Raw genomic sequence first — 18,730 nt, forward strand, 5'->3', positions numbered from 1 at the left:
CTTGTCCCCAGCCTGGATGGCCCTGCGAGGGTGAGGAGGACCACAGGAGGGCTTCTCTGGGCTCAGCACCCTTGCACCTGCCCCTCCAGAGCAGGGCCTATGCATATGCTGGTCCCTAGCTCAGAGCGCCTCGCCCTCCACTGGGCCTATGGACAACCTCTAGTTTGTCCTTAAAGAGCCAGCACAGCCTTTCTGTCTCTGAGGAGGCCCAGCAGCTGGCAGGACAGGACGGAGAGCGGACAGAGGCTTCTCACCTGCTCTTCCTGGAAGATGATTTTGTTGAAGAGGTACTGGAGGCTCTCGTTCGCATAGTTTATGCACAGCTGCTCGAAGCTGTTGAAGCTCAGGTCCTGCCAGATGGGTAGAGAGGCTGGGCCCTGCACTTCTGTGGCCAGCAGCCCATCTGTCTCCACCCAGGGCCTGCCCACCCCGCCTTCCCCATGCAGGCTTATCCTCGCCTTCCACAACCACAACTTTAGCAAGCTGAAACCCTGTGCACAGACGCTCTGCTCAGACCCCTCGGGGGCTCCCTCTGGGCACAGGTGAGAGCCTAGTGGTTCAGGAACCATGGGAGGTGGCCCAGGTAGTGGCTGAAGCCCAGGCCCTGGAACCTTCTACCTAGGTTCTGACCCTGGGTCTGCCACTTTCTACCCCAAGTGCCTCAGCTTCCCCATCTGTAAAATGGGGATGACAGTCCCCACCTCCCAGGCAACTGTCAGGATTAAGTGAGTAACAAGCCAAAAGCTCAAAACAGCAGCCAGCACATAACAGGTGCCATGGGAAGCTCAGCAGCCACTTCTGCTGTTCTGATCTTGCCTGTCTTTTTCCATGTCCCCCACTCTAACCCCCCAAATGACTTCCAGCTCCCCACACCCCTGAGGCTTTGCATGACTATTCTCTCCACCTCAGATGCCTTGACTGGCTCTTAAGGAACCAGCTAGGGATCTTCTCCAGGCTCCCCCAGTACCGGGATGCCTCTGGTATGGCTCTGACCACATGTGTTTGCCCACGTCTGTCCACTGGAACCCCACCTCCTGGAAGCACCTAAGGGTAGTGCCCAGGTCTGGTCTTTTCTGGGGTCCCTGGTGTCACCCACAGAGCCTGGCACCCAGAAGCCCCAGGAAGTGCTGTGGGTGAATGGAGGGAGATAATAATGGGGGAGGGCCCTGAACAGCTGATGGCAGTAGAGCCTCCCCTGAAGCCCCACCTCGAAGCCATAGATGTCCAGGACAGCGATGGACAGCGCGCCCTTCTGTGGGGACACCAGTGCGTTGACCCTGGCGATGAGCCAGCTGAAGAGCAATGCGTACAGCACCTTGGCGATGGCATCCCTGGAGCAGAGAGGTGTTGAGGGGGCAGGCACAGTGAGGAGGTGGAGGGCCTCAGGTAGGGCTGTGGCCTCACCTGGCATCCACGGCGCTCTCCACCGTCAGAGGGGTGAAGATCTTCTCTCTCATGGTCTCCTGGGGTGTGGGGGGAGGTGGGCTCTGAGTGACAGTGCGCTGGCCACCACCTCTGGGAAGTCCCCAGAGAACTGGGGGTGGGGGCGCGTAGAGCGGGGATCGCGGAGCTGGTGTGACCGGTCTCAGGCACAACCAGGGGGCAGGACGCATACCCTCATCTCTCTGCTGCCTGGCTTGCTGGTGGGGTGGGGGCTGCCCCCACCGTCAGGGAGACAGGGGCTTGTATAAGCAGACACATAGTGACGTCAACCTCGGGAAGGGAGAATGGGCAGGGCTGCGGGAGGGACAGGCCCAGCCAGGGGTCAGGGGTGGCTCCCTGGAGCAGGCAATGTCTGTGCTGGGTCTGGAAGGTTGAGTGGGTGTGAAAACAGGAACAGCTATGCAAAGGCCTGGAGGCTGTAACGCCTTTGGGGTCTGAGGTACCCAATTCTGGGCCCAACCCAGAGATGGACAGGAGTGGGAGGCAGGGGAGAGGGGCAGGGGGCCCACACAGCATGGGGCATGAAGCGGCCCCAGCCACCAGGGACTCACAGTCACTTTGAAGGTGATGGCCTTCTGCAGGCCCTCGGGGGAGACCTGCAGCAGCTCGGCCACAGCCTGGATCTCCCGGGCGCTCACCACTGAGGCCACCTCCTGTGCGTCCGTCTGCAAAACACCCACAGGAGTGCCTGTTGAGCTAGATGAGCTCTTTATATAAAATTCATACCCAAAAAGGGAAAGATTGAAGGCAGAAGAAAGGGATGAAAGAGGACGAGATGGTTGGATGGCATCACCGACTCAATGGACATGAGTTTGTACAAACTCCAGGAGATAGTGGAGGACAGAGGAGCCTGGCGTGCTGCAGTCCACAGGGTCGCAAAGAGTCAGACACAAGCGATTGAACAACAACGTACAAATACGGAAACAAGTGAGAACAGCCAGGAAAATTCTGAAGTAGGAATTCCAGGGACTCTATGAGATAGTAAAACATAGAGTTAGAATAATTAAAACACTGTGGGGTCAGACACATAGTTCATAAACAAATCAATGAAGCACAATAAAAAGTGTGGAACTGGACACAAAAGGACACAGGAATTGAGCATATGATAAATATGTATTTCTCAAGTTGGGAGACTGAATGACCATTAAAAAAAACAACCACCTGGGATCCCTACCTTGTACCTTCCTAAGGTTAAGTTTCTGATGAACCAGAGATTTAAATATTTTAAAAAAATCAAACAGAAACCCTAAGAGACCTCGAAAAAAATTACAGAAAAAGGCTTTTATAATTTTAGAGAGATCATTCTCTAAAAATGATGAAGAGTCTAAAATTTGTTTAAGAAAAAACTTGATAAATGAAATTTCTGAAAATAATCCTTAAAATCTCTGTAGCAAAAAAAAAATCCAAAACACCTGTAAATAAAGTCAACATATAAATGATAAATCAGAAAATATATCTGCAATTCCTACAGATTTCCTTAACATATATAAAGAGCTCTATATACCAATGAGAAAAAGATGAATAACCCCAAATTGTGGACCAAGCGCTTCCAGCTGTGAGCTGGCAGCTTTCAGCCTCGGGGAGCGGGGGTGGACGGCCATGTCCCGAGAAAGCTGTCCTGTGGCGCGGCGCCTCACCTCGTCCTTCTCAAAGTAGACATTGCCCAGGTGCAGGATGGAGGCCAGGATGCGGAAGATGCTGTCCTGGTCCTCCGTGCTGAAGCCCAGCACCTCCATGGCGGCCAGCAGCCGGCGGAAGTCGTCCGCATCGCTCTTCCCTGAAATCTCACAGTTCCCACCCTGGGCAAGGTCAGAGTGGGGGTCTAGGACCCTGGGTGGGGGCCTCGGGGTCCCTGCTCTGCCCTGGCCTGCAGCCTGGCCTGAGCTCTCAGCTCTCAACCACTCCCAGGGGCGAGGGGCTTCAAGCGGCCCTGCATGCCAGGCCCTGTGCTGAAGACTCTGAGTACATTCCCTTCAACTAACCCTCACATGCCCTGCAATGCAGAACTATTCTGTCCCCATTTTACAGACAGGAAAGTGAGGCTCTGGAAGGAAGTGTGGTTACTACAGGCTGCTGAGTTCTGTTCCAGGCTCCAGAAAAACAATCAAGTAGGCTGCCCCCACCTTGGTTTTGGATCCCAGTGACACCTGTCCCCCTTGCCACAATGAGACACTGCAAAGGAACTCACCCCCCAAGACCCCAACACCTTCACTGTCCATCAGGACATGGCTCTCTGGGCCCATACAACATGATGGGGTGGGGGCACCTGGCCAGGGGCCCTCAGACACCTGCTGGCACTCACCTGGTTCAGGTAGTAGTAGGTTTCAGCCTCCTGAAGGCTGAAGGCCTGCCGGAGCTGGGCAGGCAGCCCAGCCAGAAGCTCATAGAAGATGTGGTAGTTCCTCTCGTTTCTGGCCTACAGAGCAGTGGGTGGGTGCACAGAGGGGAGCCACCCACCCGGGTGACCCCCAGACACACATACAAGCCCAGGTGTACCCGCAAACACACACACACGGGCCTCAGGTGAGACTGGCGCCTCTGTGTCGAGTGACCCCAGCCTGGCACTGGCAGGGCTGGGGGGATCTGGCATGCTGGTGGGAAGGAGCTCTGAGCAGGGTTTAACTTTAGAGAAATAAGCACAAGGTGGAAGGAGCCCCAGAGCCTTGTGGAGCCCACCTGCTGGTGGGGAGACAGACTCCTGGCAGACCACCAGGAGTGGGGGGAAGTGCTCTGCAAGGAAATGCTGCAGCAGTGGGTGGGCAGGCCTGGTGGGTGGAGGGGCTGCATTTTTACTGGGGGATCTTCCCTGAGCAGGTGGCATGCTGGGGAAGATTCGGAGGTGAGGGGCTTGGCCTGGCAGGTGTCTGGGGGCGAGCGCTCCAGTTACAAAGAACAGTTGTGCAAAGGCCCTACAGCAGGATGGTGCCTGGTGTGCTTCCATGACAAGAAGATGGGCCACAGGCTCACATACACACACACACACACACAACATATATACAGATACATACACAGATACACGGAGATATACACACGCAGATACACACACACACAGATACACACATACACACAGATACACACATACATGCACACATATACACACATGCACAAATGCACACGCACATACACAGAGATACATACATGCACATACATACACACACCGACACACACGTACACTTACACACATACATACACACACACAAGGAGATGGGCCACAGGCTCACATACACACAGATACACAGATACACTGCTCAGCCAGGTGCCAGGCTCCGAGGGTCTGCATGCCCCCCACCTGGACACACAGGCCTGGAGAGCCAGCCCACCTGAAACACGATCCTGGATTTCTCGAGTAGGTACTGGGAGGTTATGGCACCAGAGATCACGCCCCTGGGTGGGTGGGCACAGTCAGGGGTCAGGCTGCGCCTGGCACAGTGCACACAGACTCTGTGGGTTCCTTCACCAGCCCACTCACCCTTCCAGAAAGATCTCCACAAACTTCCCGAAGCGGCTGGAGTTGTCGTTCCTGACAGTTTTGGCATTACCAAAGGACTCCAGGAGGGGTGTGGCCTCCAGGATCTGAGTGCCAGAGGACAACGTGGGCATTGTGGGGAGCGTGCGGAACCAGCCCAGGTTCCCCCTCGTGAGGGCGGTGGGTTCCCTGAAGGCCCCCGAGGCCGCCCAGGCCCCCCTGCCCTGCCTCCTGCTGCCCCACTGCCCCACACATGCATGTGCACACACACCCAGTACCTTTATCTTCAGGAGCCACCAGGACCGAGGAGGAGGAGAGGGACAAGAACAGAAGTGGGTCACCTACAGGGCTGACCGGCTCCCCCAGGATGTGGGGTGCCTCGAATCATAGAGGGACTGGCCAAGCCCTCCAACTCCTTGGCAGGCAGGAGAGTCGCCAGGTGAGAGCAGACCCCTGAGCCTCGGAGACCCAGGTGTCTGGGCTCAGGGACCAAGGTGTGGTCCCAGGCTGGGGGCCCTGAGGATGTCTTTGTGCCCCAGCGTCCTGAAAGGGCCTCCTTCCTGCCCTGCCTAGCTCCCACCTGGGGTTCTCTGCATCCTGAGTGAGGTCTTGCCCCCGCCCCTCATAGCTCCCACCCCTTGGGCTGGAAGGCCTGGCACAGCCCATCCTCGTCTCCTGTCCCCTCCCTCGATCTGCCCAACACTACAGTCCCCTTGACTATGCCTGCGTCAGCCGCTGGGTGTTAGAGATCTGTTCCCCTGCAGCCCTCAGCCCTTCCCTGCGCCCCTGTCTCCTGCTGGAACATCAGCCCCACAGGCAGAAATCTGTCTGCATGTGCCTGGTCCCCAGCGTCCACACAAGACCTGGCACTTAGGGGGCCCTCTACAAACATCTGCAAGGGGGCTTCCCTGGAGGTCCAGTGGTTAGGACTCTACGCTTCTACTGAAAGGGGCACGGATTCAATCCCTGGTTTGGGAACTAAGATTCCCGTGTGCCACACATTGCAGCCAAAAAAAAAAAAAAGAATCTGCTGAATGAATGAAATAGGGGTTAAAGAGCAGAGCCACCAGGGCATAGTGAATTACAGTGCCCACTTAGTAAGCAGCTACTGCATGCCAGACCCTTCGTCCCAATTACAGCATCGTTAATGATTTTACGAGGTAGATGCTAGTATCAGCCATTTACAGATCAGGGAGCTGAGGGTGGGAGAGGTGTGCCGCGTGCCCGGTACGCCAGGGTCAGAAGAGCGAGGACCCACAGTCGGAGCTTGGTGGTGTAGGCAGCGTTTTCTCTGGCTGCACTGTTTCCTTGGGATGAATTCTCAGGTGAAGCAGGAGGGCCCGGGGTACACAGAAGTGACACCTGTTATCCTGGCGACCGGGCCAGTTCCCTGCACTCACAGTCTAGTTTGGTCCCAGAAATATTGTCTATTGCACAGAGGAGTGGACTGAGGCCCAGAGAGGTCTGGGGGCCTGCCTGGGGGTGCTCCAGGAGTCAGGATCCACCTGGGCTTGGGCCTGTACTATCCCTTAGTCTGGGTGCCCCTTGAGGGCATCTGGAGTGAGTCCTCTTCCTGGTGCCTGGCATGAGGCAGGCATGCAGCCCTGGGCCCCCCTGCAGATGTTTGTAGAGGGCCTCCTAAGTGCCAGATCTTGTGTGGACGCTGGGCACCAGGCACATGCAGACAGATTCCTGCCTGTGGGGCTGATGTTCCAGGCACGCACCCGGGGGGTGCTCCAGGAGTCAGGATCCACCTGGGGTTGGGCTTGTACTATCCCTTAGTCTGGGTGCCCCTTGAGGGCATCTAGAGTGAGTCCTCCTCCTGGTGCCTGGCATGAGGCAGGCATGCAGCCCTTCTCAGTGTCCCAGCACCTCCTGCCTGCAGCCCACACATTCGGGCCAGTCCTGCCTCCTTCACGACCATGAAGCTGAGGCCAGGCGGGAAGTGTGGATGGCGCCCCTGGCCCACACAGCCTCTATTTGGGCCGCTCCAGGAAGCTGGAACATAGAGCTCACGCAGAGGGGCAAGAGCAGGAAGGAAATCCCAGGGAGGGCAGGCAGAAAGAGCCCCCAGTCCTACGAGCCCTCCCTGTGCATCCCTGGGTGCTGGGCTGGGGGAGATGGACAAACCACGCAGGTGAGAGATGGATGTACCTGCCGTGTGACGCCCCGCTTCTGACTCATGGCCGCCAGGTAGCGCAGAATCAGCTTCGTGGCCTCGGTTTTTCCCGAGCCGCTCTCTCCGCTGCCCAGGCAAAGGAGCAGAGTGAGCTGCCATCTGCTCACAGTGCCCTCCCCCAGGCTCCTCTGACCCCGCCATGACACGGGAGGACACAGGTAGGAGGCTGGTCCCCAGCCCCACCCCTGCTCACCTGATAATTATGCACTGGTTCTGTTTGGCATCGAGCATTTTGGCGAAGGCGAGATTTGCGATTGCAAAGAGGTGGCTGGAGAGACAGGCCAAAGGGTTCCTGGGCAGGCCTTGCCCCATGCCCCCAAACCATCCAGTGGGTGGGCAAGGGGCAACTCTGCCCAGCCAAGTGGCCAGTCCTGCTCCACACCCACTCCTAGGAGAATGTTCCTGCAAGGCTCCCTGTCCAGAACTGAGCCTGCAGTTCTGCAGAACAGTGGCCTGCAGCCCAGAGGGGGCTATGGACAGGCTTGGGTAGAGGCTGTTGGGCCGCCCACCACCACCTGCCCCGACCCCCAGCTCAGACAGGGCCCCAGGAGACCCCAGGCTCTCCCCCCTCCCAGCCCCAGAGACACTCACGGGGGGTTGTCGGCCAGGGCCCGCCCGCTGTACTGCTGCACCTGCTCTGGCCCATAAATTCCAAACATCTGGTATGGGTTCACTGACACCAGGATGCTGCCGATGTACGTCTGCTGGGCAGAGAGCGGCCTCAGTGCCTGTCCACATCCCTCCCTCCCCTACTCCTGGAGTCGGGATCCCTGTTTTGTGGGGACAGATGCCTGGCTGCCTGGCCCTGGTGCCTACACCTTGGCCCCTGACAGTCTGATGGGTTATCTGCTCTGGTGGTGGAGTGTCGGGCACTGACCAGGCTGAGGCCAGAGAAGGATGGAGTGAGCAAAGCCCACAGCCACGATGCTGCAAGGATGGCCATGACAGCTGCTGCCTGCTTCATTCACTCACAGGTGGGGCCGCCCCCGACTGCCTCTTCTGGAACCTGGGTCTCTGGAAGCTTTAATCCACTGGACCCCTGGTGGGGGGTCACATACTTCTGGGTTCCCTGTCTCCAGGTCTCTGCTCCTGGCACCCACTATTTTCAGACTCTGTATCTAGGACTTTAGGTGCTAAGTGCTCCCAGCTCTTGCATGCTATGCCTGAATAGTAAAAACTCCAGTCTGGGGTGGGCAGGAGAAATCCATGCTGTCCACTGCAGCCCCAGGAGTCAGGGGAGCCACAGCCCTCAGATCCCAGCCCAGGGAGGGGCCGGCCCCAGGCCTTACATAGATGAGGTTCCGTTCAAATCTGGTCTTGAGGTTGGCCAGCACAGTGGTCTCCTGGAGGTCTCTGCGAAGGCATGGAGAGGGGCAGTCAGGGGCCACCTTCCCCTCGGGGCAGGGCCTTCATCAGAGAGGTTAGAGTTCAAGTCCCATCTCTGACACCAACAGTGATGCCTTGGGCAAGTTACTTAACCTCTCTGTGCCTCAGTTTTTCCATCTGTTCAATGGGCATAACAATCACTGTCCCCATGTCTCCGAGGTGGGGATACTCTCAGGTAGCAGACGTAAGGGCTGTCCCCATGGTTGGATAATGATATTGACCAGCACAGCCTTCACATCTGGGATACCTCCGCTGTGCCGGCACCCCACAACAGCCTCCCCACATCATGCAGGTGAGAAACCACGGCAGAGAGGCTGAGTAACCACCTGGGCCTAGCCGGTAAAGGCCAGGGCTGGGGTCTGGACACAGCCCCTCCAAATTGTCAGGCTTTTGTGACACTGCCTGACCCTCGCTTTGCAGAGGAGGAAATGTTCCGGGAGGTGAGGGGGCCCTGGGCAAGAGGTGGTGCTCTGGCTGGGAGCACAGTGACCATGGGGAGCACTCACTCAAGCTGCGTCATGTCCTCCACGCCGTCCTCTTGCTGCTGCTCGCGGAGCTGCGTGGATGGCAGGTTGCGGATGGAGTGCATCTGGAGGAGACACCAGCGGTCAGCCGTGCGTGCGCCCCCGGCCCCCATGGCCTGGACACGACCAGGACCCACTCGAGTTTCAGGAGAGGGAACCCTGAGGCCAGGTTAGGTGGGTCCTGCGGGACCCCCGCCTCGGAACGCAACCCTTAGTCCAGGGACCCACATCCAGCCTCAGTGCTTCCACACGTTCCCAAGGGTCCTGCCCAGGAGGTGAGCACATGCCTGTAGAAGCAAGGCCTCCTGCCTCACATGCTCCTGGGGCTGACCCTCTTCTCCATGGTGATGCCCAAGTCGGCTTATGTGATGACTAGCATCCATGTCTGCTGCCTGGGGCCCTTCGAAGGACGAGGACTTTCCCATTTGACACCACATCCCATGATCAGAGCTGAGCAAACTCAGAGCCATGCACACACACCCAAGCTCAGTACTGCCTGCCACTCAGGCTCTCTCCCAGCCTCCGCAGTCTTGCAGGGTGCCTGTGGACATGCACGCCGGCCTGTGGTCCATGGATGGGGGCACACACATGCAGCATACACTCTCAACTTCCATTTGACAGTTTCTCCTGTGTCCTGTGTCCCCGCATCTGGGGGTCTCAAAACAAAAGTCCCAATGCCCCCTCTGGGCGGCAGGGCCTCCTCTGTGCACATCTAGTGTGCACACTGGACCTGAGGATGCCATGTCTGCCTGGGCCATGGCACATGCACTCATGCGCTCTCCATGTTTGGCTGTGCTGTGCCTGAGCACTTGTCCCAGGGCTGCACGTGACCCTCGTAACTGAGAGCACACCTGGGCACCCGCCTTTCCTGCCTCTTGAAACCAGCCCGCACCCCTCCACCCCTCAGAGGTGAGGAAAGGGGACACCGGGAGGCAGCCCTCGTGCTAAGTAGGGCACAGCATGTATCACCCCAGAGGCCCTGGCCTCCCGCCCACCCACCTGCCCAGGTGCACCAGCCACTCACATATTCCAGGGTGAGGAGGGCCCAGGCATCCTTGCCCCTCACCCCTGGGCGCCTCGTTCCCCGCTCCCGCAATGCTGCGGCCCACACGGCACGAGGCACCCGCCGCCGGGGCCAGGGTCCCCCCAGCAGCCAGGCCGCCCCAGTCGCCATGGCTGGGCCACTGGCCGCCCACTCCACCAGGCCCCGTCTGCAGAGGCTGAGAAACACACGCGGCCACTGCATGCCCCGCCCACCCCAGGTGTTCCCGGGGGAGGCTCCAGTGACTACCCCCCTCCACTGAAGGCTGCCAGCACGGAGCTCGCTTTCTGCCTCAAGCGTGGCAGCCAAGTACGGACTTGGCACCCCTCAGACAAACTGCCTGCCCCACACCCTACAGGGGCCCAGACAGACTCCTGGCTCAGCATGAAACACTGTGTGACCCCTGGGTCTTGGTACCTGCCTGCCCTGTGCAGTAAAGAGGCTGGAAGCCTGGGTCCTAAGCCCTCACATTCAGACAGTCCAATGCCCTGCAGCCCAGGAGACTGTCCTTAAGCAGGAGCCCCCAAGAGAGCAAAGACCCCAGTTTGGCAAGAGGAAGAGCATGTATGTGAATGGGGGTGGAACAGGGTGGTAGGCAGGGTCTGTAGTTTTGTGCTCAGCCAAGATCTCTGCAGGGAGCTGGGGGTGGATGTGCCATCCAGGTCAGACAAGGACGGGGCTGCTTGAAGCCCAGGATGGACAAGATCCCTTTCTCCACATGACCTGCAAGGAGTTTCTGGCATCTCTGTCCTCTGCTTGCCTGTGCCGGGCATCCAGCCCCTCATTTAATCCTCCAGAAGCTCCAAGAGGCTGTTCTTTCCAAGCTGTTCTTTCCATCTTACAGATGGGAAGACCAAGGCCCAAGCAGGCAGCCGCTCTCCAAGGTCCTGAGAATGTCTCCTGCCCTGTTTTCCAGGAAGGAACCCCAAGCCCTCCCTCTGACCTGTGCCCCCATACCTTGCTCCACAAGCCTTTGGTGCCAACCTCTTCCAAGGGCCCCCCATGGGGCAGGCCAGCAGCTCCAGGGCCCAGGCGACAGGACAGGGGGCGGGTGGGTACTTGCAGCTGGGGTTGGTGGGCCTCCACAGGCAGCCAGAGGCGGGACCAGAGCAGACTCCAGGCTCTTGGCCTGGGGATGGGCTCTGGCTCCTGAGTCTGCTGGACAGGGGGCTGCAGAGGGGCAGGACCAGCTCGCTGGAAGGAGCTCAGCTTCTGTATACGAGGCATGACCACTGCAAAACGCCCAGGACTTGCCTGGAACCGTTCACCTGCCTTGGGCAGGGGTCCTGGGGCCTCCTTGGGCGTCAAGGGGGCTGGGGCACTGGGCAGTGTCCCCCACCGGCGCCATGGTGGCCATGTGGCTCTCATCTGGTCAGAAGCAGCCAGCGGGTTGGAGAGACTGAGCCTCAGTGCTTTCTGATCTGAGGGGACATCCCTGGAGGGTGTTGGGGCTGGGGGCTCAGGCTCTGTTGGTGTCTGGGCATCCCCTGGGCAGGCCTCTTCTTCAGGCTTCTTGGGGCTGGGGCTGGCTGATTCGGTCAGCTGTCCGGGTCCCGGGTCCTGGTGTCTTCCCAGGAAAACGCGGGTTGAGTCAGAGGCTAGGTCTTCAGCCTGGAGAGCAGGGGAGGGCACTGGGCCCCCGTGCTGGAGGAAGGAGCTCGAGGGCACAGGGCGTGGCCTGGAGAAGCCACGGAGGCTGCCAGGGCCTCCGGGCCAGGGTGAAGGTGGGCGCTGGGTGGCAGGCATGTCCACATCCCAGCTCGGGGCCAGCGGGGGCACTGTCCAGGGTGTTTCTGAGTCCTCGGGCTCGCCTTGGCTCTCTGGGCGCTCAGGAGCAGCAGCAGCCGCATGCCAAGACCCAGGGCCCTGAGATAGCAGGAAGGGCTGGCGGGGCCGGGGCTTTACGGCCCTGGTGGGCGGCTCACTGAGGCGGCGCCACGTGCCCGGGAGGCGCGAGGGCAGGTTGAGCGAGCGGTGCCGCGGGCCGGAACCCAGCAGAGGGGGCGGTGAAGGCGGCCGCGGGGGGCCCAGCAAAGGTGAGTGGAGTGCGCCAGGGCGTGATGAGGCTTGGCATGGGGATGGTGGCTCCCGCAGCGAGTGGGGACGGCGGGGTGGTGGCGAGAAGGGCGGCCGGAAGGGGACGGCGCGGATGGAGGGCTGGGGGGACAGGGGCCCCAGGGGCGAGCAGTAGCCCAAACCGGGCCGGCTCCTCAGTGAGGGTTGGGGTGAGGGTCCAGGGAAGCCGAAGGCAGCCCCCTGGTGGCGAGAGCCCCTGAAGGATGGCCGGGGTCCGGGGAAGGCCAGTGGGTCTGGGAGCCCCTCAGGGATCAGGGGTGGGGCCTCTGCCAAGGCCCGCCAGCTGGCCTGGGGTGCGAGGGGCACGTGAGCCGGGGCGGCCCAGGGTGGTGGGTGCAGGCGGAGGGAGCTGCAGGGCGAGATGGCCGGGGGCAGGCCTGCGGCCAGGCCGAAGGGCGGGGCGAGGGTTGGGGTGGGCGCTGGGCCAGGGATGGGGCTGGGGCGCAGACGTGAGGTGCGCGGCGGGGTCGCAGGGCGGTGGGAGTTGTTGTTGTTGCGCGCGCGTGCTTGCGCCCTGCGCAGCACGATGGGCGTGCTGGGCCGCTCGGAGTCCATGCCAGCCAGTTTGTAGCCGAAGCGCTTGTAAGCTGCCTCCCTGACCGCCGGGCCTCGCGCCTGGGCCTTCCGGCTGCCCCTGAGCCGCGGGATGGGCTCCTTTTCCGACAGGGTGTTTTTGAGGAACCGCGCCAGCGAGGTAGCCGGGCGTGGTGCGTGGCGGCTGAAGTCAGGGCTGAAGCCCAGGCCCCGGGGGCCGCCGAAGGCCGAGAGGGCGCGCTGGAGGTGGCGCTGGCGCGACGTGAGGAAGCCCCAGAAGGGGTGGCCATAAGGGCCCGGGGGCAGCGGCGGCATTTCGTCCTCTTCCTCGTCTTCATCTGCATCCCCCAGGGGCAGAGGGATGTCCAGGGAGGGCGGCAGGGGCACCTCCAACTTCTCCTTCCCGAACAGCTTCACTTGGGGCCGCGGGAAGAGGCGGAACCTGCGGATGAGGGACAGCTTGGACCTAGCAGGCTTGTCCATGCCCTGCTGCTCGAAGAAGGCGGCACTGGGCAGGCGAAAGGAGGTGGCCGGCTGTTCGCTGCCCGCCTCCTCGGGCTCCTCCAGCTCCGCTATGTCATCCATCGGGTGGGCGTATGGGTTGTGGGGTGACAGAATGGGCGGAGGCACCCACGGGTATGCGAAGGCCGACTGCTGCGGTGGAAGATAGGGCCCTTCGGGGGGGTAGACTGCCTGGGCCCCACCGTAGGTGCCTTCCGCGAAGGGGACACCGTAGGGCTGCGCGTAGGGATCCAGGTGGGGCGCAGCATACGGGAGCTCGTAGGCCAGGTCGTAGGGTGGATATGGCGGGTAGAGCGCCTCGGGCGGGGCGTAGGCCTCCGGGTAGTAGCTGTGCGGGTGCACCTCCCCCGCGTAGGCGTCGTAGTAGCTGTAGGGAGACGCGAACGCCGACGGGGGCGCGTAGGGGGGCTCGTAGTCGTCGTAGCCGTAGCCGTAGCCGAAGGTGTAGTCGGGGTAGAAGGAGCCGCTGTAGTAGTCAGGGCCGTAGTAGTCGTAGGGGTCCTCAGGCACGTACCGGTGCGCGTAGTCGTAGGGCGGCCAGGCTGGGCCATGGGGGCCATAGGCGCCCTGGAGGGGCTCCTGCTCCTCCTCGTACCGGTACAGCGATTGCTGGTCGTAGTAGTCATCGCCCTCGCGGTGGTAGTCGTAGTATTCGCCCAGGTCCTGGAAGCCCTCAAGCCCGTACAGCGACCTGCGGGAGCCCGAGTGCCGGAACGGGGCCTCGTCCTCAAAGGGCAGGAAGCCCACGGGCTCGCCCGACGCGTAGATGCTGTGGGCGCGCGGGAACCGGCGCAGGCGGCCCCCTGGCCTCAAGATCTCAGCGCCCGACGGGAAGGGCAGCTTGCGCGAGCCCACGCGGGAGCCCGAGCGGTCCAGCCAGGCATCTAGCGAGGCCTGCGTGCTGCCCGACTCCTCGGCCTTCTTGATGAGGAACTTCTTAGTGAGCCAGTTGATGGCCGTGGACGCTTTGCTGAGCGACTGGGCACGCGGGCGCAGGCGGCCGTAGCCCCGCCGTCCGGGGAAGCGGATCACCATGAAAGACGGCTTCTTGCCCTTCATGGCGCGCTTCTTCTTGCCGACGCGCATCTGCGTCATGAGCTTCGACGTGGATTTGAGCACCGTGCGCGCCTTCTTCTTGCGTTTGGTCTTCTGGGGGCCTTTGTGGAGGCCCCAGAAGAAGGCTGACGCGCTCCGGAACTGGCCCTTCTTGGAGATCTTGGGCGTGCGGTCTCGAAATCCCATGAACAGCCGTGACGTCCCCTTCAGGCTCCGCTTGGGCTTCTCCGGCTCCGGAGCCTTCTTCCCCTTCTTCCCTTTCTTGGCTTTCTTCTCATCCTCATCTTCCTTTGCCATGGTGGTCACCTGCTCCCTCCCAGATCGTCTGGTGTCACAAGCTCAGGACCTTGGGGACACGGGGACTTGCCGAGTGTCCTGCCTGTGGCTGGACATGCAGCCTCCTTTGACTCAGAGCAGCTGGGACCAGCCCTGTGGCCTGGGAAGGTTCAGCCAAGCTCCTTCTGGCCAGGACCAGGATTTCAAGGGGGCACATTCATAATTCATTTCCTCCAGGCTCCGCCTAGAGTTTCACCCTCGAGGCTGGTGGAAAGTGCCTGGGTGCTGTTTACTGGAAGTTAGGGAGGCCTGGGAGGCCCGTGCTGGGGCGACAACTTGGCCTTACAGTCTCCACAGGGACAACCTTGCTGACCCCAGTTGAGCCCTCCCCAAGCCTCTGCCGACCCACTCACAGAAGTGAGTGCTTGGGTCAACTGGGCCCCAGAGATGGGGAGCCTCCTGCCCTAAACCACACAGCAAGTCTGTTCCGGGCTACAAATGGAGCCCCATCTCCTGAGCCAGAGCCAGACATTTAAAGGCCAGCAAGTAACCCTGAAGGGGAAGCTGGGACCCTCCAGGTCCTGTGTAAGGGACGGGGAGGGTGGGCAAGGCAGGTGCCCAGGACTGCTGTCAGTGTAACCAGAGCTGGCCAGCTCTCAGTAGTGTGAATAATTTATTGGGGAGAACCAGGCTGCTGGCTCAGAAGGCAGGGCAAGAAGGGGGTATCTCAGTTCCAGTGGGGCTTGATGAGGCCACTTGCCTGGCCAGGCCAAGGGGTGCAGAGGAGCAAAAGCACCTCTGAGGTGGGTGGGGCCTGGCTCTGGCCCCAGCTCTGCTGCCAATGGGCTGTGTGGTCTCGGGAGAGCCCTCTGTCTTCTCTGGGCCTGTTTCCTCCTCTGGAATGAGTGATGACCCCACTGTCTCCTTCACACGGAGGAAACAAGATGTGATGGAGCTGCTGGGCAGGATCCCTGACTGGGGACACCATGCGTGTGGCCCATGTCCCAGGCCCCTTCCTGGCCCTGCCGCTCCTCCTGGTTTCTGCTGCTGCTGAGACAGCCCTGAGGTCCCTGCCCTCTCCAGGTACAGCTGATTCCTCCAGGGTGGCCGCTTAACCCCAAGCCATGTGCCCACTGTCTGGCCAGTGACCAGTCCACTTAAAAAACCTGCAGTATGAGAGGCAGGGGCTAAAGCTTGTTAGATGAAGGGGGCCGGGGGAGAATTTAGGGGCTGCACCTCTGGGACCCAAGGCCTGGGTATTGTCTCTCCCCTTGCCCACCTCTGCCCAGGACAGGTCTCCAGCTAATGTCAGGCTCTCCACTCATTGGACTTCCATTTAGTCCTCGCGCCCCACAGCCAACTCTGTGATTATCTAAAGGTTTTCCTTAGAAGACCCTGGGGCAGAGGTGCTCTAGTCCTGGGCCTACCACTTGCCGACCCTTTGGAGCCTCAGTTTGCTCAGCTATGAAATGGGGACAGAGAGGCCCTTCTCAGAGGAGAGGAACCAAGAGGTGGGTGTGTGAGCAGATGCACCCCCATCCTCCCCTCCTCTCACTCCCTCTGCCCCCTCGCTTCCTTCTCTGCCTCTGCTTTTCCTCCCTCAAGACTCACCAAGAGCCCTTTGGTGCCCAGCAGTTCAGGGGATGGTGTGGAGGGCTAGGCCAGTGGCTGCTGGTGCCCCCAGGGAGTGGGAACCAGAGCAGCCAGGCAGCTTCTGGCGGGGGGGTGGCACGCAGGAACTGGGCCCCCACAGGGTGGGATCTCAAGGGGGCATCCACCCCCATCACCTCCTCTGGTACTGTCTCCCCTGACGTCATTTTGGGCTGTGGCTACTGCCCACTGGAGGGGACATGGAGCAGGGGTTCACTCTAAACCCAGAGGGGCCAATACCCCACCCCCCACTGCTTCTCCCGGAGGTGGTTTCCAACTGAGACCCAGGCCACTGTTTTCCCATGAGGGTCTTATGACAGGCTGTAGGTGGGGACCATCCACTCCACTCTCCAGATGAGGAAACAGAGAGGTGAAGTGACTTGTTCAAGGTCAACCAGCTAGGGATGGCAGAATTAGGCTCCGACCCAGGTCTGGTGGTCCAGAGTCACCCTTCTTACTAGGTCACCCTTGCCTCAGGGCTCCTGGGTGCCTGGGGTAGCATGTGGCAGGGGGAAGCTCCAGACACTGGGTGCAAGCAGGGACTCAGCTGGCCTTCCAGTTCTGGGGCCGAGGGCCCAGTGCCGGTGGGAGTTGCCTAGGCCCTGTCCCTGCTCAGGGACCCCCTGGACCCCTCCCCAGCCTGGCACCAGTCCCTCAGGACAGCGAACACTGACTTGTTCATTCACTGGTTGAGAAGTGTTTGCTAGAAGCCTGTCCTGCACCAGGTGCTGTTTAAGCACTGGGGATGCAGCTAAGAAAACAGAAACCTGCCCTCGAGGAGCTGACATTCTGGGCAGGAGGACTGGCAACAAATAAGGTGAGTGAGTGAAAGATACAGGCAGTCGGATGGTGTGAGTATTGGTGTCGAAATAACGCAGGGAGGCAGCACCAAAAGGGGCCTGGGCGAGGTGCCTCAGAAATGATACCCGGGCTAAGAGCTGCAGGAGGGGAGGGAGGGAGGCCTGGGGGGGGAAGCACAGTGGTCCCGACGTGTTGGAGGAGCAGCAGAGCCAGGGTAACAGAGCACAGTGAGGGGCAGAGGTGGGGGTGGGTTCGGACGTCACGGGTGAGCACTTGGCCAGAGCTGTAGCAGAGAAAGGGTGGAATCGGACCTCCGTGGTCTTCACAGAGTCCCTCCAGCCACTGCAGAGGCTGCTGTGAGAGCCACCGCGTGAGGAAGGCTGGGGCGGTGCCGAGGACAGGTGGGGGATGCCGATGTGTTTGCAGGTGGAGATGAGAGTGCCTGCCAGGGTTCCTCACTGAACCGGGCAGGAGAGTGGAGGCTGCCAGCAGACGAGGAAGCCTATGGGCAGAGCAGGGAGAGACTGGACGTCAGCCCTGTGCATGGAGGTCTGGGCCATCCCCTGTCCGGGGAGCTGGCAGGAACTGCACGGATCGGAGCTGACAGCAGCCATCAGTCAGTGGTGCCTGGGTGGCGCTGAGGTCACAGCTTGGCAAGATGGCACTAGCCTGGGGCTGCACTGCTGGGGACCGGAGCCAGTGGCAGAGACCAGAGGGAGGTGTGGGGAGACCCTGCGTCAGCGTCACCCAGGCCACCTCCCCAGAGCAGATGGGAGCCGTGGCCTGGAGGAATTGCATTTGTGATACTAATGGTAGGCTGCCTGGCTCTGTGTTCATCACACGGAGGCTCCCCCCAGCCCCGGGAGTGGAGAGTGCCCCAGCGCCCATGCTTGCATACAGTTGAGGGGCCCAGGGAAGAGTCCACGTGACTCGCTGTGTCAGACCCAAGACGGGAATGGGACCGACCGAGAGCTCTGAGCCACCCCCAGAATCCCGGGGGTCCCTCTCTGAGAACATGGGCTCTGCTATGGCTGGGCTTGCCTCTCTGAATGTCAGTCTCTTCATCTGGACAGTGGATTTTGGAGCCCAAGGACCTGAGAGTCCCTGCTGCCTGGCAAGTCAATGGCTGCACTCCAGTGCGGGCCTCCCAAACACACACCAAGCTGCCAAGGACACCCAGCGTGGGTAGGCAGAGGTGTGGCTCCAGGAGGGATCCCTGGGCCCCTTTCCCCACCTCAGTTTCCTCAAATTTCATGTGGAGCTGGGAGCGGGGTGGCACCCTGTAGTCTCCAAAGGGGGGCCCCTTTCTAGCTGTTGAGGGTCCCACCTCTCTCTCGGGGTCCCCAGCCTCGGCCACAGTCAAAGAGTGGCTGTCAGGGAACAAGTCTCATTTGTTTACATGTCACCTGCCACCTGCCAGGCACCGTGAGGGCTACAGGCCACAAAGTGGAGCAGAACCAGGCACAGCCTCCACCCTCCCACAGCTCCCAACGTCAGGGATATACGGACATTAAGCAGAAAGCCACACCAGTAAGGGGGAACTGCGGCCATGGGAAGAGCTGTGGAGGCCAGGCTGTGATGTGGCGGGGGTGGGGGTGGGGTGGATGCTGCAGGGGAAGCCTGGAGGGCTCCCCAAGATCTGAGCAGTTCAGATGGAAGAGGGAACAGTTTTCAGGCAGACAGAATAGCATGTGCAGAGACCAGGTGGCAGGAGGGATGGAGTGAGGTGGGAGTGCAAGTGAGAAGTAGCCAGGATGGCAGGTAGGGGAGCCAAG

At 60.6% G+C, this 18,730-nt stretch overlaps 1 protein-coding gene across 1 annotated transcript in view; it reads right to left on the reverse strand.

Moving 5' to 3' along the window:
• MYO15A (myosin XVA) overlaps positions 1–14,525 on the reverse strand; it is a 45,647-nt gene extending 31,122 nt beyond the window's left edge. Inside the window, 15 exon segments of the mRNA XM_068979047.1 lie at positions 255–350; positions 1,208–1,331; positions 1,405–1,463; positions 1,995–2,108; positions 3,081–3,242; positions 3,746–3,859; positions 4,764–4,827; positions 4,913–5,016; positions 5,188–5,193; positions 7,064–7,154; positions 7,282–7,356; positions 7,680–7,789; positions 8,378–8,441; positions 8,981–9,063; positions 10,998–14,525. Coding sequence (XP_068835148.1) covers positions 255–350; positions 1,208–1,331; positions 1,405–1,463; positions 1,995–2,108; positions 3,081–3,242; positions 3,746–3,859; positions 4,764–4,827; positions 4,913–5,016; positions 5,188–5,193; positions 7,064–7,154; positions 7,282–7,356; positions 7,680–7,789; positions 8,378–8,441; positions 8,981–9,063; positions 10,998–14,525 — 4,794 coding nt within the window.
• Positions 14,526–18,730: the final 4,205 nt, after the last annotated feature.

The sequence above is a fragment of the Capricornis sumatraensis genome, chromosome 8, assembly GCF_032405125.1.
Source record: "Capricornis sumatraensis isolate serow.1 chromosome 8, serow.2, whole genome shotgun sequence".
NCBI classification, from domain to species: domain Eukaryota; kingdom Metazoa; phylum Chordata; class Mammalia; order Artiodactyla; family Bovidae; genus Capricornis; species Capricornis sumatraensis.